The sequence below is a fragment of the Rhinopithecus bieti genome, unplaced genomic scaffold (assembly GCF_001698545.2).
Source record: "Rhinopithecus bieti isolate Rb0 unplaced genomic scaffold, ASM169854v2 scaffold_32072, whole genome shotgun sequence".
Taxonomy (NCBI): domain Eukaryota; kingdom Metazoa; phylum Chordata; class Mammalia; order Primates; family Cercopithecidae; genus Rhinopithecus; species Rhinopithecus bieti.
In genome coordinates, this window is record NW_016813565.1 from 65,696 (window position 1) to 91,539 (window position 25,844).

Sequence of the window (25,844 nt, forward strand, 5' to 3'; positions counted from 1 at the left end):
AGGGGGAGGGGGAGGGGGAGGGGCGACGGGGCCCCGCCCCGCCGGGAACTGCGGGGTCCGCAAACCCAGCTCCACCCTAGATGGTGGGGGGGAGAACCTTAGGGTCAGGGAGAGCAACTGCAGGGTTCAAGTCCCATCTGGGACTGCCAGAGGCAGGAGGCGGGTCCCGCCCAGCATCCCCTCCAGGCTAGGGTGCCCCTTGGTCGATGAGTGGGTGCGCAAGCATAGCCCCGCAATCTGAAGGAAGCCAGTTATGGGAAGAGGGGACTGCCCTCCCCTGCCCCCAAGCAGACCCCCAGACAGTGGCATCTACTTAGAATATTTATTTATCCTCTGACATGACAAGACACAAAAAATTACAACTTCTTAAAACTCTTCAAAAGAAAAAAATATAATTCTGTAAAGCAGCAGCAGCAGCTTCCAAGGTTCAGATGTGACGGGAGGGGCAGCTCCCAGGAGCAACCGTGAACTGGAGGGGTCCAGGCCTGAGCCCCAGGTAGTGTCGCTGGGAAGGGGCCTCCGTGGAGGGCCCCGGTTTTGGGGACACAGCACCAGCACATCAGGGTCTGTCACCAACACGATCACATGGCCAGGGCGGAGCAGGGAGAGCTTCGGCTCACAGCAGGGCTGGGCCTGGAGACAGCCGGGAATGGGGCTTCTGAAGTGTGGTCAGGGGCCTTATGCCCGGAGGCAGGAAGGATGGGGCTTCTGGAGCGTACCCAGGGGCCTTATGCAAAGGCCGAAAGAGGAGGGTGGGCCCTGAGAGGACTTGGGGTGGGCGGCAGAGCAGGGCAGGCACCCTCAGGCTCCACACTGGTCCCCTTGCCTGCCCTGCTCCCTGACCAATCTCAGAAGAGAGGCCAGGCTGGGTAACTAAGTTCCTGGACGGGGTCAACAGAGCCTGGGACACACACAGCACACAGAGCGCCTGGCCACAGCAGGAAGGGGGGCAGTCCCCGGCAGCCCCATCCCCAAGGGTCAGGCCAGATCCCCACAACACACACACACACACACACGCACACAGACCTCACAGTCTGGGCCCCAACCTGGGGTGGGAGCTGAGGGGCCCACCACAAAGTCCCACAGTGGGTGATTGGCTTGCCCTGAGAGTCAGACCCCGGGGCAACCCCTCACTTGGGATTCCTGGTTCAACAGAGAGGGCAGGAGACCCCGGTCCTCTTCCAAGGCTGGCCAGGGAGGCAGAGTCCAGTCCTGCCAAGGCGACAAGAGCGGCTGGGGAAGGACGGAAGGGCTGGAGAGCCGCTTGGGCCCAGCAGGTTCAATAAATAGGTTTGTGCAGGGTCCATGTGTGGACCAGGACGGCTGTGGAGACTGGAACCGGTGGACTGGGGGTATGGTCCAGCCTGCCCAACCCAGGCCTGGGGGCCCCTAGCCCAGAGACCAGCTCTGTCCCGGGGGGTGTTCAGGCCAGGGCAGGATTGGGGCAGGGGCTAGCTTGAGGAATGTAAAGATTTCTGCATTTTCTACATAAACAAGACATTGATCCCAACGATGCAGGCAGCACCCCGGGGGGCTCACGTGTGCACCACCTATGTGGACCCTGCACCCCGTCCCCTGCCGCCCCTACCGACAGGAGGGCTGGGGAGTGGTCTTCCCTTGCTCCGTCCTGGGCTAGCTGCCTAGCTCCAGCCCCACACCAGCCCTGCCCGGCTGGCTGGGGTGGAACGGGTGCTGGGCTCAGGCCTGGGGGTCCTGCAGTAGCCCCAGCAGGGACTCTGCGATGCCCAGGAAGTAGACCACCTGTGCAATGCCGAAAAGGGGTGCGATGACCAGCGCGCGGCAGTAGGCGCCCTTCAGGAAGGCGGAGGGGCCCTCGTGCCGCAGGATCTTCCTGTGGAGGAAGGAGGGGAGGGTCAGCCCGGTACGCAGGCCCCCAGGCCCCACCCCCTCTGGGACCTCCCCACCTGGCACAGTCCAGGAACCCAGAGTAGGTGTCCTCATTGACGCCTCGCTGAAGTGACTGGAGCCGCGTCTTCACCACTGCAAGGGACGCTCGGGTCAGTGTGAGCCTGGCCAAGGGCTCAGTCCCACCCCATCCCCAGCCGGGCGCTGTCCCATGCGCTGACCATCACAGGGATTGACGGCCACAGCGGCGGCACTCCCAGCCACACAGCCAGCCAGGAAGGACACGTAGAAAGGCGACTTCTCCTCGGACGCCGGGCGGCCCAGCTGGTTCAGGTTGGCAAAGAGCGGGAAGTAGACCACGGAGAAGGGAACGTCCCTGTGGGGAGTGAGGTGGTCACAGGGACAGGACGTGGTAGACAGGAGGTGGTGGGTTGGGCAGGCCAGCCTCCCCCCCGCCATCCACCCTGTGCCTCCTACCTGAGCAGCGTGGCCCCAAGTCCCTTGTAGAGACCAGCAATGCCGCGGCTTCGCAGCAGGTCACGGGTCAGCTGGGTGGCCGTAGGCCGAGGGGCAGCTGCAGCCTCCACTGAGGGCTGGGCACCCCCCTGGGCCGAGAGCTGGCCCTGGGCAGCCAGGATCTTCCTCTGGGCGGCTGTGGACAGAGGCTGCTGTCTCTTCCTCTGTGCAAAGCGGGCAGGGGACACACTCTGGCCCTCCCTGTGTCCCTGCCCTCCCCTCGCCCTCACCCCTTCCTGTACCTCTGCCCTCTCCCCTCCTTCCTCCCGCCCTCACCGATGCGCCCTGCATCCTGCAGCTGGATTTTCAGCATCTCCATGGGCGTGGTCACAATCACCTGGCAGGTGCCAGCCCCACAGCCTGCCAGCATCTCTTTAAGCAGGGTCAGCTTCTGCCTGTGGTAGGGGCAAGGCCGTGGTGAGCGGGAAGAGACAGGCCTACCTGCCACTCTCGGGGCTGCACACCGTGCCTGGGCACAGAGGATGGTGGGAGCTGTGGAGGCAGATGCAGGCCTGTGGGGGTACAGCCCCCAGCCTCTGGCCCTGCAGCAGCAGGCAGGGGGGAGCCCGATGGACAGATGGCCCCACAGGCAAGGGCCTGGGGAGGGCAGTGGGGCTGTCTCCAATAAAGGAAAATGGGAAATTGGGGGTCGAGTGCCCTAAAAAAGGGCTGCCCTTGCAGCCCCTCTCCAGCAATGGGGGAGCCAGTCAGTGCCCTCAAGCCCTGGCTTACACAGGCAGCAGCTGGGAGCCAAGGCCAGGCCAGAGCCCCACTGATTTGGCATCTGCTCTGCTCCCCTGGTCAGAGGAAAGGAGGGAGGCCACCCCACAAGCTCAAAGAAGCCCCAAGGAAGGGGCTGAAGACAGGCGGAGCCCCCAGGCGGGACCCAGCTGGCTGGGTGGACCCATCCTTTGTCTGGAGCCTAAGACCCCTTGAGTGTCTGCCAGGCAGGGCCCTCACCCATCCTTAGAGAGCTGATGGCGGAAGAAGTCATTGGCTGCCAGCTTGATGGCCTTCTCGGGGGTGACGAGGGTCAAGTTCACAGCGGCTCCTGTGGAGCAGGGGGTCAGCTGGGGGACATGCTTGGTGGCCTGGGTGGGGAGGTGCTTGGCCAGAACTTGCTGCCTGGCTGTCAAAGCTCTATCCCAGTCACTCCTGGCCACCATCTCCTGCCCTCACTCACATTTGGGCCTGGTGTGTGCCAGGTGGGGCGGGGCCAGGCAGGGATGGGGCAGCACCTCTGGTTCAGGCTTTCCCATGCCCACTGCATCTGTCTCTGATTCTGGACAGCATCTTGCTGCTAATGGCATGGGGATCATCCTGGAGCCCCTGAGGCCTCCCTGGGAAACCCCTCCCTCCCTAGGGAACAGAGGGTGCTTGTGCTGGCAGCGGACTGGGGCCAGAAGTCACCCGAGCATGTGTTCTGGAGTGGGCCAGAGTTCGGGGGAGGCTGTGGAGAGCCCCCATCTCAGTGCCGAGGGCTCAGGGCTGCAGAGCTTCTACCAAATCCAGACTCCGGACTGCGTCCTAAGCCGATTTGCGGTAATTCCCCCTACTCCCTCCCATCCCCAGCCATAGACGGGGTCCAGCCTGTCCCAGAAAGCAGAGGCGGCTGTGGCCACCACAGAAGAGACAGATGTACTGTGGCATCCCACGCACCAGACACTAAGCGGGGGCGGGAAGTTGCCACGGGAGGGGCTGAGAACTGCCACTCACCAGAGATCCAGTCCCCTGCACAGGCACAGCCCCCCCAGACATGTCCAAGCTCACACACCAGGCCCAGGCTGGCTGCCCTGCCCTGCCTCCCCCACCGCTCCTTGCCACGACTCGCGGGCGCCATCCAGGCCTGCCCATCTCGAGACGAGCCAAGTCAGCCTTACCCCGGTACATGCCGAAGTATCCCTCGGAGCGGATGGTCTTGATGAGGCAGTCGGACCTGTGGCCAAGGGGACAGGGTGAGCCGGAGCCAGCTGGGGCCAGCTGGAGGCCAAGGTCCCTGGACTGTCTAGGGCTGACGTAAGAGGCCAAGTCCTCAGCCCAGCCCTGACCCCAGTCCTGACCCACATGGGATCTCCCCCAGGCCTGCCTGCCTCCAGTTTCCCTTCTGTCAAACAGGGTGAGGGGCACAGGAGCAGCGCCCCCCCGCCTCGCCTCCCGTGCTGCCACATGCTGGGCCTGCTCCCCACGACCGCCTGGCACACTCACATGCTTGTGTACATGCGCTGGCCGTTCTGCTGATTCTGCAGCCGGGTCTTGGCCAGGTCGATGGGGAACACGCAGGTGACTCCGATCAGCCCGGCGATGCCGCCATTGATGAGCTTGGCTGGCAGGCTGTGGGGACAGGAGTGTCAGGACGGTTTCTGCGACCGTGGGTCAGGGTGGGGGCGGGGCAAGCAGCCAGGACTGGAATCTGACCTGATCTGCTTATCAGCCATTTAACTGGATCGTGCCCAGGGAGGAGCTGAAGAGGTGAACGCCAGGCCAGGCGGGGTGGAGGTGGAGGTGGAGGTGGAAGAGGCCTTGAGAGAGGCTGGGATCCAGGGGGGTTGGGCGGTGCTCCACCTTCAGGGGAATTTCCAGGCTTCAGCAACCGCCCCTTCTGTCCTGGAAGGAAGAGGGGATGGGAATGAGTGAGGGTGGGGCCGCCCGAAGAGTAATCCTCCCCCAGCCTCCCTCTCACATGCAGCCTGTCACCCACCACCCCAGACGGGAGCCGTCACTGCGTCCTGAGAGTGCAGCAGCAGGAGGCACCTGCCACCCAGTCCCATACCCTCCCCTGGGACCACCTGGCTTCCTTTCAATCCCCCCCTCCCCACCACTAGCGTCTTCCCAGCCAGCCTCACACGCGCGCTCACGCTCGGGCTCACGTGCACCCCGGCCAGCTCCGGCTTTTAAAGGGCCAGGCACCTCTGAGAGCAGTGCCAGGGGCCGGTGCCAGGGTGCCTACCGGAGCACCTTGACCTGGACAGCTGTGGTGACCATCCCCCACATCCTTCAGCACAGAAAGCAGCAGCCAGCACCTGGCCCCTTCGAGCTTGGGGCTGAGGTCCCAGGTGCCCTAAGACAAGACCTTCCCCCCCCCCCCCCCCCCCAGCTGACTGGGCTCAGCCGTCCCGGGTATAGCTCTCCTCCCACAGCAGCTCCACCCAGGGCCTGCAGAGCTCCTCCCCAGGAAGCCCACAGCCCCCACAGCCAGCCCCTTGCCCACCTTTCTCCCCTCCACCCCTCCCAGGAGTTTCACTCATGGATACACAGAAGCCAGTGATGGGACCCCTGGAAGCCTTGGGGGGTGGGGATGGCTGGCCTTCTGAGGCCCCCTGTGGCTGGCACCCCCATCCACTACAGAGGAGAGGAGAACGGGCCTCTCCCACTAAGCGGCAGAGCTGGGGAGCCACAGCCTCAGGGGCCTCCCATAAGGTCATGGCCATAAAATCCCAGCGTCGGGGGCCTTCCCTCCTCACCCTGGGTCCCCCAGAGGCCAGCTGTTTCGGGCACCGGCACCGCCGTTGCCCAGGGCCACACAGCTGGCTCACACCCACAGATCCTCAGGGACTCCTGACCTTCACCTCGGTTTTCCAGGGCTGGGCCATCCACCACCGACCCCCACTCCACCACCTGCCCGCTGGTCCTGTTCTCACTCTGCCCCAGGCACTCACTCTGGATGGCTTCTCCACACTCCAGCCCGGCACTCACACAGGAGGGGAAGCTGCCGGGGGAGGAGGCGAGGGGCCGCAGGGATTGGCCATGGGGCGGGGTGGGGCGGGCCTGCAGGGGGCTACTTTCTCTTTCACTTTGGGCAAGCGGAGGCTTCCTGCAGCCTTGAGAGGAGGGATGAGCAGGGGCGGGTCTGACTCAGGCTGACCTGGCACAGCCACACCACCCACCAACAGGGACCTCAGCGCGTGGCCACCACGCCCCCAGCACACATGGGTTCCTGTCTGCTGCCTGTGGGTTGAACCCTCCAGCATTTCCTGGCCTGGATCTGTCTAGGGCTGGCACTCTGAGGATGAGGCTTTCTCCGGGCCAGGGTACCCTATGTGTACCTGGACAGGGAATCCGGTGCTGTGGGGCAGAGATGGGCTGACACCCACTCGTGTCTGTGGGATCTGTCTGTTAGGGCAGATGCATGTCAGGGCAGCCTCATGCTGGGCCACACAAAAAAGCCTGCTATCCATAGGGAAGGGCTGGCTGGGTCTCAGAGGCCGCTGGTGCCACCCACAGGTCCTGCTCACCTGACAGGTCCAGAGGGCATAGGAGCTGGCATGCCCAGAGCCCTCTGCCCCACCCCCGTCCCACTCAGGGCTTCACCGCCAGGAGACCTGCCTCTCCCTGCCTCAGCCAGTGGTGGTGACGAGCTGACCTCTGAACTTCAACCTGATCTCTCCCAGCAGCCCGCCCCCCCCCCGCCCCGGCCCACTATTTGGGTGCAGACTGGCCACAGCTCTCCAGGCTGCTCTGGGCCCTTCGTCTCTGCTCTAGTCCCTCCCAGGGGTGTACCCTGGCCCACCAGGGACTGAGCAATCCCCTTCCTCCTGGGAGCCTATCTCCAATCTGGGATGAGGACACCTGCATGATGGGAGCAATCCTGGAAATCAGTGGAGAGCAGCCATTAGTCCCAGGAAGAGAAGCAGGCCTGGAGATCCCAGGGCGGAGAGGCAGGCCTGGGCCCGCACAGCACCCACTGCAGCAGAGAGGAGCTTCTGGGTGGAGAATGAGGCCAGTGAGGGGCTCTGCCTAGGGAGGAACCAGCAGGGGTTCCGTCTGAACGCCAACCCCACCTTTCTCTGTCCTCACTCGGCAGTTCCCACCCCTGGCTTATGAGACAGCTGGCCAGGGCCCTCCCCCTGCACTGATGTTGCCATAGAAACCCTGCAGCCCCGGCCGGGCCCAGGGCTGTGAGCCATCACTGTCCCCCCTTCATAGTCAGGCAAACCGAGGCCACAGGCAACCCAGGGAGACAGCAGGAGAGCAGAGACCACACCACGGGAAAATACCGCTGCTTCCGAATCTGCAGGGGTAAAATCCTCCTCCCAAGAAGCCGCCAGGCTCCTCCTACCCCCAAGAAAGGCAATGGGGGTGAGGCTCCGAGTCTGGCTGGCGGCTCCCCATTCAATCTCCCGCTGTCCCCGTCCTCTTGGGGCGGTGTTTTCTATCCTGCTGGCTGGAGGGTCCCGGAAGGGGTCTCCAACTTCGCGATACCTCGGCCAGAGGACAAAGGAGAAGCAGGTGGCCGCTCTCTGCGCTCGGAGGCCGGCTCAGGCCCCTGCCCCACTGCTGGGGCTCGGCCGACCGCTCCGTCCTCCGCCTGGCCACCGCGACTCCGGCCACGCACGTGTCCACAGATGTCCGGTGAACGCCCACGTGTGCGTCCCACATGGCGCGGTCTCTCTTCCTTGGACTCGGGCCCCAGACATCTACCCTGGGGCACACGTGTGTGCGGTAGCGCGCCCGACACCGTCGGGGCCGAGCACGGCCACGCCAGGGCAGCCGCGGATCCGAGCATCCGCTGGCCCAGGACCCCCCGTCCCGCCCGCCAGGCCGCCTCCTCTGTCTCTCCTGCCCAGGTCATCTGTTGTTTGCTGGGCACTTTGTACTCTTTTTCCTCGCGCTCGCGGGATCTCTCGTCTCCGCAGTTGCCCGTGGCTCGCTCGGATTGGTGTGTTGGCTAGAAGGAACCGCGCGGGCAACTCACCGCGCTGCCGCCCGCGCCGCGGCTCCGCCTCCCCGCCCCGCCGCGCTCGGGCCAGCACCTAGGCGGGGAGGCGCGTCCGCTCGGCGCCGCGCGCGCTCCGCCCTCGGCCTCCTCTGGGCTTCGGCTCCCCCTCCCGGCCGCCGAGGCTACTGCGCCCAGCCAGGCTACAGCCACGCGCCCACCCGCCTCCTCGCCCCGGGTCCCCCCTCCCCGGGCAGGGTGGCAGTTCTGCGCGTAGAGGCCGGGCCGCGCGTCCCCAAGGTTCTTTCTTGGTTTCCAGGCCTCAGGCCCCTGCAGGGACAAGGACCCGCGGGGCGCGGGCAGGTGGCAGAGCGCCGGTGGATGAGGGTGCCCTGGGGGAGGCGTGGCCTCCAGTACAGACACAGGTGCTCCGTGGAACTGCTGGGCCAGGGAAGTGGAGAAGTGGAGGCACAACCCCGCCTGCCGAACAGCGACTTTGTATCTAAAGCACCCCACTCGTGGCTGGGCACAGTGGCTCACGCCTGCAATCCCGGCACTTTGGGAGGCCAAAGCAGGCTGATTTCACTTGAGGTCAGGAGTTCGAGACCGGCCTGGCCAACAAGGTGAAACCGCCCCCTCCTCCTCCGCGTCTACTAAAAATACAAAAATTAGCCCAGTGTGGTGGCGAGTGCCCCTAGTCCCAGCTACTCAAGAGATTGAAGCAGGAGAATTACTTGAACCTGGGAGGTGGACGTTGCAGAGAGCTGAGATCATGCCACTGCACTCCAGCCTGGGTGACAGAAATTCCATCTCAAAAAAAAAAAAAATTCCCACACGGGTTACTTTGTAGCACAGCTCCTCACTCCCAGGAAGATGAGGACCCACAGGAGGCCCCAGGCATAGTGGGAGAGAACAGGACCAGGCTGTCAGGCATCTGTGCACAAAGGGCTCCCTCCCCGCAGGGTCCAGGCCTCTGATTACCCCGCCACCCCCACCCTCCAACGGCTTCTCCATCCAACAAATAAATCGAGCTCTGAGACGGTGAAACAGTGTGCGTTTGTTGCCCACGGGGACCCCTGTCCCCACACACTGGAGAGGCTCAAAGGTGGGGGCTCTGCCCATCCGCTGGGGAATGTCTGGGCCAGCCCAAAGTCTGTGGGGCCTAGGCCTGGGCAGGCTCTGGGGGCTGTGGAGCTGACGAGCCAGGCAGAGCGGGGTCCTTGGGGGCCAAACCCGTGCGTTGGATGCGGTCCTGGTACTTGCGGCAGCCGAGCTCCAAGACTGTGCGCACCTCTTCTGCCACGTCCTGCCGGTCACTCTGCTCCAGGGCCTGCACCAGGAGTCCCACAGCCCCTGGCTGCCCAGCCTGGCGCTCAGCCCAGGAGAAGAGCATGTGGCGGATCTGCCCATCCAGATCATCCCTGCAGGCAGAAGACGGGTGACAGAGGGGTCCTACCCACCTGCCCAGGACCCGCCACCACACTCTGCCCTGGAGCGTGGGGGAGTTCCCGGCTCCTTGGGCCAACTGCGGCCAGATCTTTCCTTTCCAGCCTGGTGTTTGCCCTTCGCCCACCTCCCCTGGAAGAAACTTCTGTCAGCATCAGGTGGGCCCTCCAGGCAGCCAGGGCTCAGCCCTGGGGCTGGCAGCCAGCGGGTAGTGGGAATCTCACCGGAACTCGTGCCGGATGCGCTGCAGCTCACGGTAGGACACGCCCAGGTGCAGGGCCACAGTTGGCCAGTCTGGACCCAGGCGCCCAGCCACGCTCAGCAGGTTGCTCTGTGTCAGAAAGCCAGTCTCAGCATCTCCCAGGTTCAAGGGCGCCAAGGAGAGGCCAGCCCCCCACCGTGGCTCCTCGGAGCTCCGAAGTCTCTATTGGAAGGAAAAAGTGCAGTAAGCCCTGGGCTCCACCCCAACTCCACCACGTCCCCCTGGTCACCCCTAGGCCTCGGTCCTGCCCCGCCCCTCTGCTGTCCCTCAGTCCCACCGGCAGCTTGATGGGCAGAGTGGCCATCCACAGGGCGTCTGCGCCCTTCCTCTGCCGGGCAGCCTCAGCCTCCTCGGGTACCTGCACAGGCACCGCGCCACGGTAGAAGGACACCTGAAGGGGCATCAAATGGGGTTCAGAGCTCGGTCCTCTGCCCAAGTGGCCTGGGGGGCCTCTCCCCTCGCCCACCCCCTCACCCACCTGGCCCCGCACAGCCTGGGCCTCCCGGTCCAGGGTGGTGGTCACGTATACCTCCTTCACATTCTTCAGGTGTGAGTAGAAGACAAAGCAGATTCTGCCCTCCACACAGTCAGGGCGGTCTAGGGGGCAGGGGTGGGCTGAGCAAGGAGGGCGCAGGGAGGACGGTAAGGCTCCCTCTCTAGGACAGGGAGGTCCTACCAGCATCCACGTTGATGCCGCGCTCGAAGGCCGCAAAGAACTCTTCACCCTCGAACATCTCCACCGTGTCAGAGGGCTCGGGGCCCCGGTACCGCTCCAGCAGCCGCCGAAGGGTGGCATCCACCTGCAGGGAAGCCCGTGTAGCTTGGGACCCAAAGCCCTGCACCCCACCCCAGAGAGCCCTCCAGCCCACGCCCTCACCTTGTTTCGGGGCAGGCACTGCAGAAGGACCTGCTCAGGGTCCCGGCGCCGCTGCAGAGCGATGAGGTTCACACGGTGCAGCCGCAGCCGCTCCCAGGCCTTCCGAGCCAGGCCTCCCACGCAGTTCTTGGTGGTGTACCAGAGCCAGTACCTGGGAGGGCTGGGGGTGAGGGGGGGCTGTACAGACTGGGGGAGGGGGGCTGAGAAAGCTGGGGGGCACTGACCAGGAGAAATGTGTGACCTGGAAGCGTGCGTACAGGTGGGTGAGCTCCAGGACCACCTGAGCTGTGATGTCATCCCAGGTGGCTGCAGGAGGGGCCCAGTACAACAGGTGCAGGCGGGAGCGGTCCAGACTGAGGCCTGGGGATGGGAGGGTCAGCGGGCTGAGACCGCCTGGCTGGAGACTCCCCACACCCTGCAGCCACAGGGCCACCCCTCACCTGTGACGCCAGAGGGCAGAGGCAGCTGCACGGTGACTGGTTGGAGGAAGCTGGGGGGACCGCTCTGTGAGAGGCACAGCAGGGGGCTGACTGCAGCCTCTGGTTCTCCCAGGAGGGCCTGCAGTTCTCGGCCAGCCATGCGCACCACCTGAGGCAGACGGGCCCCTGAGCACCTGCCTGTGGGCCGAGGCGCCACCTGCTACCCTCGGTGCTGCCCTGGCCATACCTGCATGGAGACTCGACGAGGTTCCTCAGTGGCCCCAGGGGGGAAGATGACCTTGACCCCAGGATGACCCGAGGAGCACAGCAATGTCCCCTCTGGTGGCACCAGGCAGGCATTGGACACAGGGCGGGAAACCACAAGGAACCAGGAGAAGTGGGGTGCCTGGCAGTGAGCCCAGAGGCGCTGAGACGGGGGAGCAGGGAAGTCAGAGGAGCCTGGGTCAGGACACAGGGAGCAGGATCCAGGAGAGATGGGGCGGGGTGGAAGGTGCCCGGGACATGGGGGAGCAGGATCCAGGAGGGACGGGGCGGGGTGGAAGGTGCCAGGGCGAGGCTCTGGGCAGGGGTGCACGGCTCAGGGAAGTGGCTCCCCAGTCGCCACCGGCAGGCCTGGGTGGTCCTCACCTGGGGTGCCTCTTCCTCCAAGTAGGTCTCCAGGTCACCCCAGCTGTTGTCATTCCGGGTCCTGACCACTACTTCACGGCAGCGCCGGGCCCGTGGTGGGGTGAAGAGCAGCCACAGCCCCACATCCTGCCAGGCAAGGGCAGTGTGAGGGCTGGGGCCAGGCCTGGGCCCACACACTGCCCCCCGCCACACCCTGGCCATGCCTGCTGGAAGGCCACCCCATGGGGCTGCAGCTCCAGCACGTGGCTGAGCAGGGCATCATGAGGACCCAGGGGGACGAGGCCTGGCTCTGGCAGCAGCAGCCGATAGCGGATGGTGATGGGGGTGGCGGTGGCTCCCGCTGGGAACTGCAGGCGGACACCACAGGCCAGGGTCACTGAGCAGCCTCGAGGGGTCACAGGAAAGCTGAGTGAGGAAGGAGCGAGCCACGGGTTAGACCCAGAAGGGCCTACGTGTCGGAGCCTGGACCCAGGAACTCTGGAGAAGGTGTCGGAGGGGCTGGGGCGACAGGCAGACAGACTCCCCTCCAGCCCCCTCAACCCACCCCATACCTGTCCAAATCCGAGGTCAAGAACAGTCTGGGCATTTCTGGAATGAGAGCTGCCACTGTGGAGGGGATAGACGTGTGGTCAGGACAGTGAGGAGACCCACATCCTTTCCCAGGTCTGCCCCCTTTAGCACCAAGCCCACCTGGTGAACTTGGGACGTCTGGTGAGGCCTCACCCAGGGGGTTCCCCTGCAGGCGCACAAAGGGGGCGTCTAGCAGCTCAGGGGGCAGGTCCCGGAGCTGGTTGTCCCTCAGGTCGAGCCGGGTGAGGAGTGGGAGGCGGGCCAGGCTGGCTGGCACAGACGCCAGGAGGTTGCTGTGCAGGACAAGGAGCCGCAAGGACCGAAGACCCGCTGCGGGCAGGTGCTGGCTTAGGCTCGGCACCAGCCCGGCCCGTGGCACTGGGACACTCCTGCCACCGCCTCCCAGAGCAGCCGTTTCAGACTGTCCACAGCTGGGCTCAGAGAACTCCGACAAAGCCGCTGAGGGAGTCTCAAAGGCCAGGGAGGTGGAGGGACTCCCAAGAGGCAGCTGTGGACCAAGCCTGTGGGTGCAGAGGCCCCTGCGGAAGACGGGCGGGCTTCAGGGGTCCTCCCGTGGGGCCAGTGTGCCAGGGGCGCAGCAGCTACTCACCCAGGGAGGCCGGGAGGCTCTGTAGCCGGTTGGAGGCCAGGTTGAGCTCCAGGAGGCTGCCCAGGCCTCCAATCTCAGGAGGTAGCGTATCCAGCAGGTTCTGAGAGAGATCGAGGCGCTGCAGGGTGGATAGGGCCCCTAGTGCTGGGGGCAGCGTCTGCAGGCAGTTGTGTGTCACCGCAAGGAAGGTGAGGGCAGGGAGGGCCCCCAGAGCCTCAGGCAGCTCAGAGAGGCAGTTGTGAGACAGCAAGAGTGCACCCAGACCTCGCATCCGCAGGACACAGGCCGGCAGCGTCTCCAGGCTGTTGAAGCTCAGGTCCAGGTGGGCCAGATGGGCCAAGCCACTCAGACTAGAGGGCAGGGTGGTCAGGGCACCCCGGAGACAGGCACCCAGTGTGTCCCGGCGTTGCCCTCCTGGGAAGGGGGGAGGCGGATGTGGCCCTCAGAGCCAGGTCCCAGATCGACCCTGCCAGCCAGAGAAAACAGCTGCTCGAGAAGCACCGACCTCCCACCCCACCCCCACCCCAGCCAGACAGGGACTGACAGAAACACTGGAGAGGTGCCTGCAGATGGAAGGAGGCAGGGATGGAGACCACCGGCTCATCTCAGCTGAGAACCATCACCCAAAACCTTCCCCAGGAACATCATCTGCACTGTGGTCGGGAGAGACCCCCGCTGGGCAGCTTCAGGGTCCGGGAGCCAGGGCCCAGCCAGCCTCACGTTGGGGGTGGTGATCGCCGAGGATGGCGATGGGGCTGGACATGACCAAGAGCAGAACAGTTCACACCTGGGGAGCCGGGAGGGGCGGACTGGAGCTGGGGCTGGGACCCGGGTTTGCCTTTGAGAACGTGCAGCAGAGGCAGGGCAGAGCAAGAGATGGAGACAGGGCCCAGAACAGGTGGAGCTCACCTTTGAGGACCAGGGAGCGGAGGCAGGACAGGCTCTGAGGCAGCTGGGCCAGGGTGGCCTCCAGCAGCTGAGGGTCCTCGTGAGTGCTCAGACGCAAGAATTCCACCTGCAGCAGCTGAAGAGGCTGCTGGACACACAAGTGCAGCAGTCGTTGGCAGCCCCCGGGATACAGGTCCAAGCTCAGCCAGTTGCCGCCCAGGAAAGGCAGCGCCCTGGACCCTGCGTCCGCATCCTCCGAAGCATCTCCTGCAGCAGCAGCTGCCTCCAGCTCTGGCCCCTCCACCGCTGCAGCCATCGCCCACCGACGGTCCTTGGAGGCCAGACATGTCCCAGCACGCAGGCAGGCCTGTCCAGGCAGGGCCCAGGAAAGCTACAGAGACAGGAGAAGTGAGCGGGAGTCGGGGTGGGCCCTCCTCTCTTTGGGGAAACAAGGACTCTGGCTGGAGTGGGGAGCTCTTGAGCCATCTGGGCCTGGGCTGCAGAGTGGGGGAGACCTTGTGGTCACCCTGAACCCCCAAGGCCTGGGTCACCACTGGAAAGAGGGTTGGAGAATGGGACTGCCATGGCTCACAAGAGCACCGGGCAGTGAGACCTCACTATTAGCAGCACAGCCGGGGGAGGGAGGCTTCAGTTCTGGTCCTGGAAATCTGGCCAATGGAGCCGTGGAGCTGCGAGGTCATCGGGGCTGTCCCCCAGCTCTGGAGATGAGCGCCCCCCTTCTATTTACATCGGCTTTACCAGGAGGGCCGTGACCCTCCTCTACTGCCCCGAAAGTTAGGGAAGGCGGTGTAAGGGTTAGGGCCTGGGACGTAAGCCATTGGGCAGCTTCGGGGTCCTGGGGCCGGGACCCCAATTCGTGAGCCCTGGAGGAAAGCTCTCCCGCCCTTTCCAGTTCGGTCCACTGGGGAGGGTGGTGCGCCGCGCACGACAGCTCAGATGGCGTGGGGGGCGGGCTCCAGCCCCGAGGCAGGCTCGGGATCCCCCGGGCGTCGGGGATGGGAACGGCCCCCACCCTCCCGAAAGCAGACGTTCCCCCCGCGGCAGCCCCCCGCCCGCCCGGGCCGGCGCGTACCTGCGCTCCAGGCGGCGCGCAAACGGGGGCTGCTCAGCGCGCGCTCGGCTCCTGGGATCCCGCCCGCGCGTTTATGGGTGGGCGGGGACTGCAGACCCCGCCCCTTGGGCCCGCCCCGTCAGAACTCGCCCCCTGCGCCGGGATGGGGTCCACGGGGGCGGTGTCTCAGCTCCTCCTCGACCCGCCTTTACTCCGCCCGTCGCAGCCCCGGAGACGCGGACGCGACCCGTCCATCTGCCGAGCCGCCCGCGCAGCTGCGCTCGGCTTCCTGTTAGTCCACGGGGACGGAGCCGTCCAGCCTCCCCCGCCCGGAAGGCTGCGAAACCCGCCCTTTCCGAGGTTCTCGGGGTCCCGGGCCGCTCCGAGGCTGCAGCCCCGGCCACAGGTGCGTTCCCAGGCCGGGGTGACAGGCGTACTCTTGCGGCTGCCCCGCACCCACCCCTGCTACAAGCCGGAACAATTGCAGTGCTTTTCCCAAACCAGCCCCAACGGCCTCCTCCGGGAAGCCTGCCCGGACCTCCTCTCTGGACCTGCAGAGACCCTTCCTTTCGAGCCATCACTCTGGGCCAGAAGCAGTGAGCCTCCTGGCACTGCCTCCTTGAGTCACGTAGGGGAGAAGGAGGTTTTAACAGAGAAGATATTGAGCGGACGCGGTGGCTCACGCCTGTAATCCCAGCAGTTTGGGAGGCCCAGGCAGTTGGATCACGAGGTCAGGAGTTTCGGACCAGCCTGGCCAACATGGTGAAACCCCGTCTCTACTAAAAATACAAAAATTAGCCGGGCGTGGTGGTGCGCGCCTGTAGTCCCCAGCTACTCAGGAGGCTGAGGTAGAAGAATGGCCTGAACCCGCGAGGCGGAAGTTGTAGTGAGCAGAGATGGTGCCCCTGCATTCCAGCCTGGGCAACAGAGTAAGACTCCATCTCAAAAAAAAAGAAAAGAAAAAAAAAGATCAGATACTGCCCGAGGCTTACCCGAGGCCCTGTAGCTGGTGAGGGTCAAAGCCAGCGGAGAACCTGAAATTTGCCCTGCCTTCCCCACCAACACGATACCCTCAAGCGGGCCTGTGCTTCATTCACCAGCTTTCTCGCCCAGAAGAACAGGTGCTTGGGGGAGGGAACAGACACCAGCAGCTATGCCTGCTTCTTTACTCAGGTCACATCAGTGGCTCCTTCTTCCTTCCACTTCCCAGCTAGCACTATCCCTCCCTCTGGGACAGGCAGGTCTCTTCCAGGACTCCCTGCTTCCATTCTCCCCAGCCCCTTCCACGTAGGGCCCGGAGGGATCTTTTTAAAAACTAACCACAGGCGTGATGCTGTGGCTTACACCAGTAATCCCAACATTTTGTGAGGCTGAGGTGGGTGGATCACTTGAGATCAGTATGGTGAAGCCCTGTGTCTACTGAAAATACAAAAATTACCCGGGTCTGGTGGCAGGCGCCTGTAATCCTCCCAGCTGGAGGCTGAGGCACGATAATGGCTTGAACCCAGGGGGTGGAGGTTGCAGTGAGTTGAGATCTCCGCACTGCATTCCAGCTTGGATGACAGAGTGAGACTCCCTCTCAAAAACAAACACAAAAAGCCAGGCGCGGTGACTCAATTCTGTAATCCCAGCACTTTGGGAGGCTGAGTCAGGCAGATCACGAGGTCAGGAGATCGAGACCATCCCAGCTAACACGGTGAAACCCCATCTCTACTAAAAATACAAAAAATTAGCTGGGCGTGGTGGTGGGCGCCTGTAGTCCCAGCTACTCGGGAGGCTGAGGCAGGAGAATGGCATGAACCTGGGAAGCAGAGGTTGCAGTGAGCCAAGATTACACCACTGCACTCCAGCCTGGGTGACAGAGCGAGATGCCATCTCAAAAAAATGATAATAAAAATAAATTTTAAAAATCCACTTATATCTGCTGCTCATCCAAGTGTAAATTCAGGGCAACTTAAATCTATGTCTAGGACATAATCCTCAAGCTTGGCCCACATAAACTACTCTGTATTTATATTAAATTTGTCTTAGCATCTTCCTTTTAGGTAGGTACTTGAAATTTGAAAATACGCTGAATGAAAAAAGCCAGACACAAAGGCAAAATACTGTATTATTTCAGTCTTACGGGGTGCTACCATTGTCAAAATCATAGGAACAGAAAGTAGAATGTGTTTATCAAGGGTGGGGGAGCAGGGAATAGGGACTTTAATGCGTACAGTTTGTTTGGGATAATAAAAAAAAATTTAAAAAAAGTAAAAAAAGAGATGGGGCTGGGCACAGTGGCTCGTGCCTGTAATCCCAGCACTTTGGGAGGCCGAAGTGTGCAGATCACTTGGAGTCAGGAGTTTGAGACCAGCCTGGTCAACATGGTGAAACCCCGTCTGTACCAGAAATACAAAAATTAGCCAGGTATGGTGGTGGGTGCCTGTAATACCAGCTACTCAGGAGACTGAGGCAGGAGAATCGGTTGAACCCAGGAGGCGGAGGTTGCAATGAGCCAAGATCATGCCACTGCACTTTAGCCTGGGGACAGAACAGCGAGACTCCTCAAAAAAAAAAAAAAAAAAATTGGGGGGCCGGGCACGGTGGCTCACGCCTGTAATCTCAGCACTTTGGGAGGCCAAGGCAGGCGGATCACGAGGTCAGGAGATCGAGACCATCCTGGCTAACACAGTGAAACCCTGTCTCTACTAAAAATGCAAAAAATTAGCTGGGCGTGGTGGCCGGCGCCTGTAGTCCCAGCTACTTGGGAGGCTGAGGCAGGAGAATGGCGTGAACTCGGAAGGTGGAGCTTACAGTGAACCGAGATAGCGCCACTGCACTCCAGCCTGAGCGACAGAGAGAGACTCTATATCAAAAAAAAAAAAAAAGTTGGGATGGATAGTGGTGATGGTTGCACACCAATGTGAAGGGACTTGCTTAAAACATTGAATGAAACCATAATCCTGGCCAGGCATGGTGACTCTAGGATTACACCTGTAATCCCAGCAATTTGGGAGGTCCAGGTGGGACGATCGCTTGAGCCCATTCCTCAACAACGCTCTCTACCAAAAAATTTTAGCCAGGTGTGGTGGCACAGGCCTGTGGTCTCAGCTAAGAGGCTGAGGTGGGAGGATCACCTGATCCCAGGAATTTGAGGCTGTAGTGAGCTGTGATCCAGTCACTGCACTCCAGGCTGGGCGACAGAATGGGGCCCAGTCTCAAAAATTACAAAACAAAAAAAGTCACATTGTTCCCAAGATGGTTTCCCGCCTTTATCCCAGAAGTGTGACCTCGAGCAAGAAAACCTTTCTGTACCCAACTGCCTCATATATAAAATGGAAATAATGACACCGAGGGCACAGAAGGCGACCGTGAAGTCGAGTTCCAGTGCTTGATGTATACACATCCCAGGGTTTGCACTGTTGTTTGAGCCCCACAGGAGCAGGCGCTGCCTGCTAGCACCTTAGATACCTGCATCTGACCCCTCCCTGTTCCTGGTGCTAGCCCCGGATATTGGCAGGGTTGGCTCCTTATCTCTCATCTCAGACTTTCTCAGGCTGCCCAGACCAACTCGCGCTCTGTCCCTATCCCTCGCATCGCCTCCTTATTCACCTCCTGCGTCCTCGCACAAGAACTAAAGTCCTTAGGAGGCAGGGCCAACCCTGTTCCCTCCCAGGACCCGAGAATGTGGCAGGGTCCCCTGATGTGCTATGTCCACATGGACACCAAGGTCAGTTCTGGGCCAAAGCGGCCAGCGCAGGGGCTGACCGCTCGGACCTCACTCCTCCCAGGGGTGAGTGGGCGACGCTGCCTCACGTCATTGTCCTGCCCTCTAAGGCTCGCGCTCGTCCTCTGGCAGGACGCCCTGGCCCCGCAGGACGGGGGTGGCCTCCCAGGTAGGGCTGCAGTCGCTAAGTCCGAGGCGGCTGGCTCACCTCACTGAGCCCGGCTGGACATGGGGCCTGCGATCGCCGCGGCCAGGGAACCACCAAAGAGTCAGGGCGAGCCTACCGCGAGCAGCCTCCGCTCGGGCCCACGTGCCGTTCCGCGTAGGCCGGCGGCGCAGGCCACTTCCGGCAGCGGTGCACCATGGGACTTGGAGTTCGCGGGCAAAGATTGCGTCCCGGGCGTGGCAGCCGCGCTGCATGTTGGGAGCTGTAGGCGCCGCGTGGCATGCTGGGGGCGCTAGGTACCGAAGGCAGATGCAGTCTCTTTGGGCTCGCTTCGTCCGTCGCCACCACGAGTTTCGGGGGACCTTCGCCCCATGCTATAAGAGCAGCCACTTCCGGAACTACTGCACTTCGCCTGTGCCGCGGAAACTGCCAAAGGGGGCGGGGGGAAGTGTCAATGGCTTCTCCTCCGTCGTCATTGGCTGAGCGCCTCGTGACGCCATTCTGAGGCGCCTCATGCGGCGCCCCGCTCGGGTCCCGGAGGCTTCTGGGTAGCGGTTTACCCCCGCCCCTCGCGTCGGCGCCTTCCTTTTCCTCCCTGACACTGCAGAGGTCGCACGCGTGAGGGCTCTCCGCCGCCGCCGCAGACGCCGCCGCGTGAGTGTGGTGACCCGCCCTGGGGTGCGGGCTGGGGACGCGGGGTCCGTGGGGATGCGAGGTGGGCGGCGGGGTCTTTCCGGGACGGAGGCCTGCTGGTCGAGCCCCACGCGGCCTCGTCCGGCGGCCCCGGGGTGGGCAGGCCGGAGGCCACCGGGGTAACTCCGCCGTCGCGTCCTCTCCGCCCGCCCCAGGATGCGCTACGTCGCCTCCTACCTGCTGGCTGCCCTCGGGGGTAACTCCTCCCCCAGCGCCAAGGACATCAAGAAGATCTTGGACAGCGTGGGCATCGAGGCGGACGACGACAGACTCAACAAGGTAGCTGCCGCCCTTGCCCCGCAGCCGCCGTAGAGCCCCAGTGTTCCATACAGGCGGTTTTTCTGCCTGATCCGGCCACATGCTGGAGGGTTCGGGGAGAGGCTTGTTTCAGTCCAGTTGGCGATTTCTCGGGTAGAGAAGTAAGCAGGGTGGGGGCCAGGTGCAGTGGTTCACGCCTGTAGTCCCAGGACTTTGGGAGGACGAGGCGAGCGGCTCACCTGAGGTCAGGAGTTCGAAACCAGCCTGGCAAACACGTCGAAGCCCCATCTCTACTAAAAATACAAAAATTAGCCAGGCGTGGTGGTGGGTGCCTGTAGTCCCTGCTACTTGGGAGGCTGAGGCAGGAGAATCGCTTGAACCCGGGAGATGGAGGTTGCACTGAGCCAAGATTGTGCCACTGTACTGCAGACTGGGTGACAGAACGAGACCCTGTCTCAAAAGGAAGAAATAAAAAGTAAGCCGGAGGGGTACGAGGCAAAGTCGTGAATAATGAGCGTTGGAAGTTTAATACAGATGAGATGCATAAGATGCCTTAAAAAACAAAGAAAAAAGGCAGTCCTGGCGAGTGGCTCACCCAGCACTTTGGGAGGCCAGGGCGGGTGGATTGTTGGAGCCTCGGAGTTCAAGACTAGCCTGGAAAACATCGTAAGACCTGGTCTCCAGAAAAAGTTAAAAAAAAAAAAAATAGTTGTAGGCAGTGGTGCACGTCTGTAGTCTCATTACTCAGGAGGCTGAGGTGGGAGGATCATTTGAGCCTGGGAAGTCAAGGCTGCATGGAGTAGTGATTGTGCCACTGCAGTCCCACAGAGCCAAGCCCTGTCTCTGAAATACAATAAAAAAAATCAGCTGGGTGTGGTTGCTCACACCTGTTGTCCCAGACTGAGGTGAGAGAGTCGCTTGAGCCCAGGAGGTCAAGGCTGCAGTGAGATCCCACCACTGCACTCCAGCCTGAAATCAAAGGCAGTTTCATTGACAGCTTATTTTGCCCGTGTTGAAGATACCTGTGAGTAGTCAACATAAGCGGTGAGACACCGTGTGTTCCCTTCTCAGTCCTGAGTCTAAGAAACCTAGTGTCCATTTATTTTTATATCACTTACCAAGTGAGGGTGGTGGCTCCCTTTGGGCAGTGCAGGTCTAGAAACTTCGGGGCGTATTCCTATGTGGGGGACCCAGTCCTGCTGTGATTCTGGAGGGGATAGGGCCAGGGATACACTTGCACTTCCCTGGTAACAGCTGTGTGATTGTCTGCTCCAGGTTATTAGCGAGCTGAATGGAAAAAACATTGAAGACGTCATTGCCCAGGGTGAGTTGATGTGGAGGGGCTTTCGTTTGTTTTCATGGTCCATCCTAATCCCTGCCGGTCCGTCTGTGGCCTGCCAGGTTTCGCTTGTGGACCAGAGCACCCTAGAAGCCTCACCCGAGGAGTCGGCAGGGCTCCAGTGGGCTCGTGTCCTGGGTGCTTCTAGACACTCCCAGGAGCAGGGCAGCAGGGGGCACCCTGTGTTACCAGTAGACGTTTAGGTGGCCCTGCCTCTGAAGCGTGGCTGCCCCTAGTCCTGAGGCCGTTCCCCAGAATTTCTCTGAAGCTTGGTGTCTGGAGAACTGAGTTCATGTCAGCAGTTCTTACCGCATGTTTTCTGTGAAGGAGCTGGGGGCAGGGACTGCGGGTGCCAGGGATGGTCACAGGCTCCTTGCCTCTTTGTTGGGCAGATGGTTTTTTGTTGGCGTCAGCTGAGCTGGTGGGAGTTGTTTGGAAGTTGAGCTGATGGGGCAGCTGTTCCTGTTTTCCATGCATGTGACCAGGACAGGGCCGGCTCAGCAAACGGGCCAAGCCATGAGCTCATGGCTGTGGCCAGAGATGTGGACATTAGAGCAGCATGCTCATTGTCCAGGCTGAGCACAGTGGCTCACGCCTGTAATCCCACCACTTTGGGAGGCCGAGGCGGGCGGATCACAAGGTCAGGAGATCGAGACCATCTTGGCTAACACGGTGAAACCCCATCTCTACTAAAGATACGAAAAATTAGCTGGGCGTGGTGGTGGGTGCCTGTAGTCCAGCTACTTGGCAGGCTGAGGCAGGAGAATGGTATGAACCTGGGAGGTGGAGCTTGCAGTGAGCCGAGATTGCACCACTGAACTCCAGCCTGGGCAACAGAGCAAGACTCCGTCTCAAAAAAAAAAAAACAAAAAACCATGGTTGTCCAACGGATATCTGAGGGTGGAGGTAGGGAAAGTGGGCAGGCAGGCAGTGTGGGCCTAATTCCTAGAAGGCAAGTTTCTGGAGAGGAAAAGTCCCTGTTGAGGAGTGGCTGGGGGAGGGAGTGTTCCAGAATAACGGGAGACACTGGCGTATGGTGGGTCCATATATGTTGGGTGCTCTGTGCTATCCCTGGGGCCATCTGACTTCCCTGTGGAACAGCCTCCCAGACTGGGCAGCTGCTCTGGTCTCACCTCTCTGCTTTCCGTAGGTATCGGCAAGCTTGCCAGTGTACCTGCTGGTGGGGCTGTGGCCGTCTCCGCTGCCCCAGGCTCTGCAGCGCCTGCTGCTGGTTCCGCACCTGCTGCAGGTAAGTGGTGGCCTGGCGAGTGGGCTGGGGCTCAGACTGTTGCTGTAGTGGAGTCTCCATGGGGGGAATGGCCTGGCACTTGGGCAGTGCTCACCATGCCTCTCCTTTTTTCCACAGCAGAGGAGAAGAAAGATGAGAAGAAGGAGGAGTCTGAAGAGTCAGACGATGACATGGGATTTGGCCTCTTTGATTAAATTCCTGCTCTCCTGCAAATAAAGCCTTTTTACACATATCTCAAGTATTCCATGAGCACTTTGTCAGACGGTAGCCTCTGCCCAGGTTCGCATCAAAGAGGGCAGGTTTGGGGCTGAAGTGTGGACAACGTGGTGTTGGGGAAGGGTTTCTGGTGCAAAATGAGCATGAGGAGGGGAGTCTGGGCATCACAGCTGCCTGGGACCCCTTCCTGTGGGCCTTAAGCGGTATCCTAGCTCTTGAGTAGACCCCAGCAAAATGTGAACGGGTTGGGCACAGTAGTTCGTGCCCATGATCCCTGCACTTTGGGAGGCCGAGGAGGGACGATCACTTGAGGCCAGGAGTTTGAGACCAGCCTGGGCAAATAGCAAGATTCCATCTCTAAAAAACAAACTATCCAGGCGTGGTGTACACCTGTAGTCCCAGCTATGAGAAGTTGAGATGGAAAGATGACTTGCCCAGGAGGTTGAAGTTAACAGTGGGCCATGATAGTGCCACTGCGCTCCAGCCTGAGCGGCAGAAATCCTGCCTCTAAAAAGAACAGCAGAGAACCTGATTTGAAATGGAGTTTGCGTAATCGGGGCTCTGTCTTTGGGGTGGCTTGGTGCCTGGCCTTGCAAGGACAGGATTGGTAGCTCCTGGGCTTTACAAGTGAATGCAGGAAGTGAGTCCAGCTTGGGGGTGGTGTACGCCCCTGGGTTTCCCTGCAGGGGTCATGGCTCCGCCATAATACCCTGAGCAACTTGGGCAATCACTCCTCAGGCTTGTTTTTCTGCCGTTCACAGCCAACCCCTGCCTTACTGGGCAGATGTGCCCAGGGCTTGTGGGCAGTGACCACAGGGCCATGTGTTCACTGAACTAGGTCCTTTGGGGGTGGGCCTGCCCTCCCCTGACAGGCTCTGGCCTGGAATATGGGGCTAAGGACAGGCCATCACCCACCCCTCCCAGCCTCTCTGCCCTCCTGGCCCTACTCCGTACACTGTCTCCCGGGCCTCATGGTCTTTGCCTGCCAATGTAGGCACCCAGAAGATGGTCTGCTGCTCCCACCCTGGGCTTGGGGTCAGCAATCCACCAACTGGCTTTGGTGTGGGGAGCACCTGCTCTGTGATCACCTTAGTTCTGGGAGGATAAACAGGAGGGTAAAGCACAGAAGACAGTTGGGGTGACTTGGGGAGGCCTCCCTCAGATGGGGAGCCAAGACCTGCAGTAAGGCAGAGTCCCTGGAGGGGAAGCAATGTGGGTTGTCAGGGGAGCCGGGGAGCCACAGAAGGTACTGAGATGGAGAGGGATCCAAGGTGATTTTTATTTATTTTGTTTTTTTTCTTCTTTTTGAGATGGACTTTTGCTCTTGTTACCCAGACTGAGTGCAGTGGCACGATCTTGGCTAACTGCAACCTCCGCCTCTCTGGTTCAAGTGATTCTCCTGCCTCAGCCTCCTGAGTAGCTGTGATTACAGGTGCCTGCCACCAGTCCCGGCTAATTTTTTGTATCTTTTTGTAGAGATGGGGTTTCACCACGTTGGGCAGGCTGGTCTCAAACTCTCGGCTCAGGCAACCCACCCGCTTCGGCCTCCAAAGTGCTGGATGTGCCCGGCCTTAATAATATTTTTAAAAAGGCCTTTTTGGATGCCCGTAAAAGCAGAGACTAGGGTGGGAGTAAAGCCAGGTGAGCAGTGGAGGAGGCTGGAACCTGGGTAGTAGGGGTGGGGCAGCAGATGGAGGAGGAAGCAAAGAGAAATGACCCTAGCAAGGTACAGCTAAGGAGTGCAGGGAGCAGTGCTCCCTACAATGGGGCAAGGGTGAGGCTGGGGCTGTGGATGGCCCAGGCTTGGGGAGCAGTGCTCGCCACAACAGGGCAGGGGTGAGGCTGGTGCTGGGGATGGCCCAGGCTCGGGGAAGGGGCCCGCAGCAGGAGTGAACCTAGGCTTCAGAGTGCAGACCTGGCAATTCCAGCCTTGGATCCCGAAGGGAGGGGTCCTATTTCGCCCGGAGGTCACCATGAGCAGGGGACGTCACACTGCCTGGGGTTTCTCATTGAGCTGCCCCTTGGAGCTTGTCCTAATGGCGGGGTGCTCCCAGACCCTGCCAGGATTCTGGGAAGGACTGCCCAGTTCCTGGCTCCTGAGCCTCCCAGGGGCCTGGAGATTATGTACCCAAAACAGCCTGACCCAGTGTGGAAATGGGAGCAGAGGTCTCCCTGCACTGGGGCAGCACCACCCATCAAGGCGACAGTCCCTCAAATGGGGCTAAGGCTGAACCCTGGCCTTTCCCAGCCTCTCCTTGGAGAGGGAAGGACCCTAAGTCCCTGGCGTCCCTGTCAGTGGTTGTCCTGACGAGCCCCTGGACTTCCATCCCTACTTCACCATACCCTGAACCCTGCTGGCTCCAGCAGCATCGCCAGAATCCAGTCACAGGGGGCTCCTGACACCTGGCTCCGCCCTCCATACCCTGGCCCTCCCTCCCCAGTCCCACAGTGCATTTGCCGCAGTGTACCTCCATCCGAAGATTTGGAAGAGGCCCCACGTGCGCCGGAGAGTCTTGTTTGGTTTTTGAGACAGGGTCTCACTCTCACTCAGGCTGACATGCAGTGGCGCAATCATGGTTCACCCCCAGCCAGGCCAGACTCAGTCGATCCTCCAACCTCAGTCTCCTGAGTCACTGAGACTATAGGTGGGCACACTACACCTGGCTTAGTTTTTGTTTATTTATTTATTTATTTTTTATTTTATTATTTTACATATATATATATTTTTTTTTGAGATGGAGTCTCACTCTGTCGCCCAGGCTGGAGTGCAGTGGTGTGATCTCGGCTCACTGCAAGCTCCGTCTCCCGGATTCACGCCATTCTCCTGCCTCAGCCTCCCGAGTAGCTGGGACTACAGGCGCCCGCCCCTACGCCTGGCTAATTTTTTGTATTTTTGGTAGAGATGGGGTTTCACTGTGTTAGCCAGGATGGTCTCGATCTCCTGACCTCATGATCCACCCGCCTCGGCCTCCCAAAGTGCTGGGATTACAGGCGTGAGCCACCGCGCTTGGCCTTTATTTTTTTTTATTATTTATTTATTTGTTTGTTTTTTTGAGATGGAGACTCGCTCTATCGCCCAGGCTGGAGTGCAGTGGCTGGATCTCGGCTCACTGTGAGTTCCACCTCCTGGGTTCACACCATTCTCCTGCCTCAGCCTCCTGAGTACCTGGAACTACAGGCGCCCACCACCACGCCTGGCTAATTTTTTGTATTTTTAGTAGAGACGGGGTTTCACCGTATTAGCCAGGATGGTCTCAATCTCCTGACCTTGTAATTTGCCCGCCTCGGTCTCCCAGATTACTGGGATTACAGGCATGAGCCACCGCTCCTGGCACTTATTTTTATTTATTTATTTATTTATTTATTTATTTATTTATTTATTTATTT

The 25,844-nt window shown here is 61.1% G+C and overlaps 4 protein-coding genes across 11 annotated transcripts; 2 read left to right on the forward strand and 2 right to left on the reverse strand.

The window, feature by feature from the left end:
* Positions 1-308: 308 nt before the first annotated feature.
* On the reverse strand, positions 309-6,938 carry SLC25A22 (solute carrier family 25 member 22). 8 transcript variants are annotated; one of them, XR_001880769.1, is made up of 11 exons: positions 5,943-6,032; positions 4,798-4,986; positions 4,588-4,713; positions 4,263-4,318; positions 3,343-3,433; positions 2,659-2,777; positions 2,344-2,518; positions 2,088-2,242; positions 1,926-2,001; positions 1,135-1,852; positions 309-633 (listed from the first exon to the last, which is right to left on the reverse strand). XR_001880769.1 is itself a non-coding variant. In XM_017848595.1 (10 exons), exons 2-10 carry the CDS (start codon positions 4,815-4,817, stop codon positions 1,699-1,701), a joined length of 972 nt encoding a protein of 323 aa, XP_017704084.1. In that variant the 5' UTR covers positions 4,818-4,986; positions 6,426-6,938; the 3' UTR covers positions 309-1,698. The 8 variants fall into 8 exon arrangements, 7 of the variants coding, with proteins under 7 accessions (XP_017704084.1, XP_017704082.1, XP_017704080.1 ...); XM_017848595.1 differs by lacking the exon at positions 5,943-6,032 and adding an exon at positions 6,426-6,938 and having other exon boundaries at positions 309-1,852; XM_017848593.1 differs by lacking the exon at positions 5,943-6,032 and adding an exon at positions 6,039-6,101 and having other exon boundaries at positions 309-1,852.
* A 10-nt stretch (positions 6,939-6,948) lies between these two features.
* On the forward strand, positions 6,949-8,051 carry PANO1 (proapoptotic nucleolar protein 1). The gene is given in 5 exon segments (XM_017848581.1): positions 6,949-7,603; positions 7,606-7,821; positions 7,824-7,853; positions 7,856-7,914; positions 8,016-8,051. Coding segments are annotated over 5 exon segments (492 nt in total). The 5' UTR covers positions 6,949-7,452.
* Positions 8,052-9,078: 1,027 nt separating this feature from the next.
* On the reverse strand, positions 9,079-15,530 carry PIDD1 (p53-induced death domain protein 1). Its single transcript, XM_017848599.1, has 16 exons — positions 14,849-15,530; positions 13,777-14,146; positions 12,868-13,281; positions 12,378-12,587; positions 12,239-12,293; positions 11,891-12,092; positions 11,688-11,813; positions 11,287-11,466; positions 11,061-11,208; positions 10,845-10,980; positions 10,621-10,771; positions 10,420-10,543; positions 10,222-10,340; positions 10,021-10,134; positions 9,706-9,905; positions 9,079-9,456 (listed from the first exon to the last, which is right to left on the reverse strand). Exons 2-16 carry the CDS (start codon positions 14,069-14,071, stop codon positions 9,198-9,200), a joined length of 2,733 nt encoding a protein of 910 aa, XP_017704088.1. The 5' UTR covers positions 14,072-14,146; positions 14,849-15,530; the 3' UTR covers positions 9,079-9,197.
* Positions 15,531-18,174: 2,644 nt separating this feature from the next.
* Positions 18,175-22,473, forward strand: RPLP2 (ribosomal protein lateral stalk subunit P2). The gene is made up of 5 exons (XM_017848600.1): positions 18,175-19,356; positions 19,551-19,674; positions 20,929-20,977; positions 22,143-22,241; positions 22,359-22,473. Exons 2-5 carry the CDS (start codon positions 19,552-19,554, stop codon positions 22,433-22,435), a joined length of 348 nt encoding a protein of 115 aa, XP_017704089.1. The 5' UTR covers positions 18,175-19,356; position 19,551; the 3' UTR covers positions 22,436-22,473.
* The last annotated feature ends 3,371 nt before the right edge of the window (positions 22,474-25,844 follow it).

Coding starts and splice junctions, on each gene's coding strand:
- RPLP2 (XM_017848600.1), top strand. CDS start 19,552: ATGCGCTACGTCGCCTCCTACCTGCTGGCTGCCCTCGGGGGTAACTCC. Junction 19,675..20,928: donor ACGACGACAGACTCAACAAG/GTAGCTGCCGCC, acceptor TGTCTGCTCCAG/GTTATTAGCGAGCTGAATGG. Junction 20,978..22,142: donor TGAAGACGTCATTGCCCAGG/GTGAGTTGATGT, acceptor TGCTTTCCGTAG/GTATCGGCAAGCTTGCCAGT.
- PIDD1 (XM_017848599.1), bottom strand. CDS start 14,071: ATGGCTGCAGCGGTGGAGGGGCCAGAGCTGGAGGCAGCTGCTGCTGCA. Junction 11,467..11,687: donor TGGAGGAAGAGGCACCCCAG/GTGAGGACCACC, acceptor CCCCCGTCTCAG/CGCCTCTGGGCTCACTGCCA. Junction 10,772..10,844: donor CAGGTCACACATTTCTCCTG/GTCAGTGCCCCC, acceptor CAGCCCTCCCAG/GTACTGGCTCTGGTACACCA.
- SLC25A22 (XM_017848595.1), bottom strand. CDS start 4,817: ATGGCTGATAAGCAGATCAG. Junction 2,778..3,342: donor CATCAGCTCTCTAAGGATGG/GTGAGGGCCCTG, acceptor CCCCTACCACAG/GCAGAAGCTGACCCTGCTTA. Junction 2,002..2,087: donor GGCCGTCAATCCCTGTGATG/GTCAGCGCATGG, acceptor CGTCCCTTGCAG/TGGTGAAGACGCGGCTCCAG.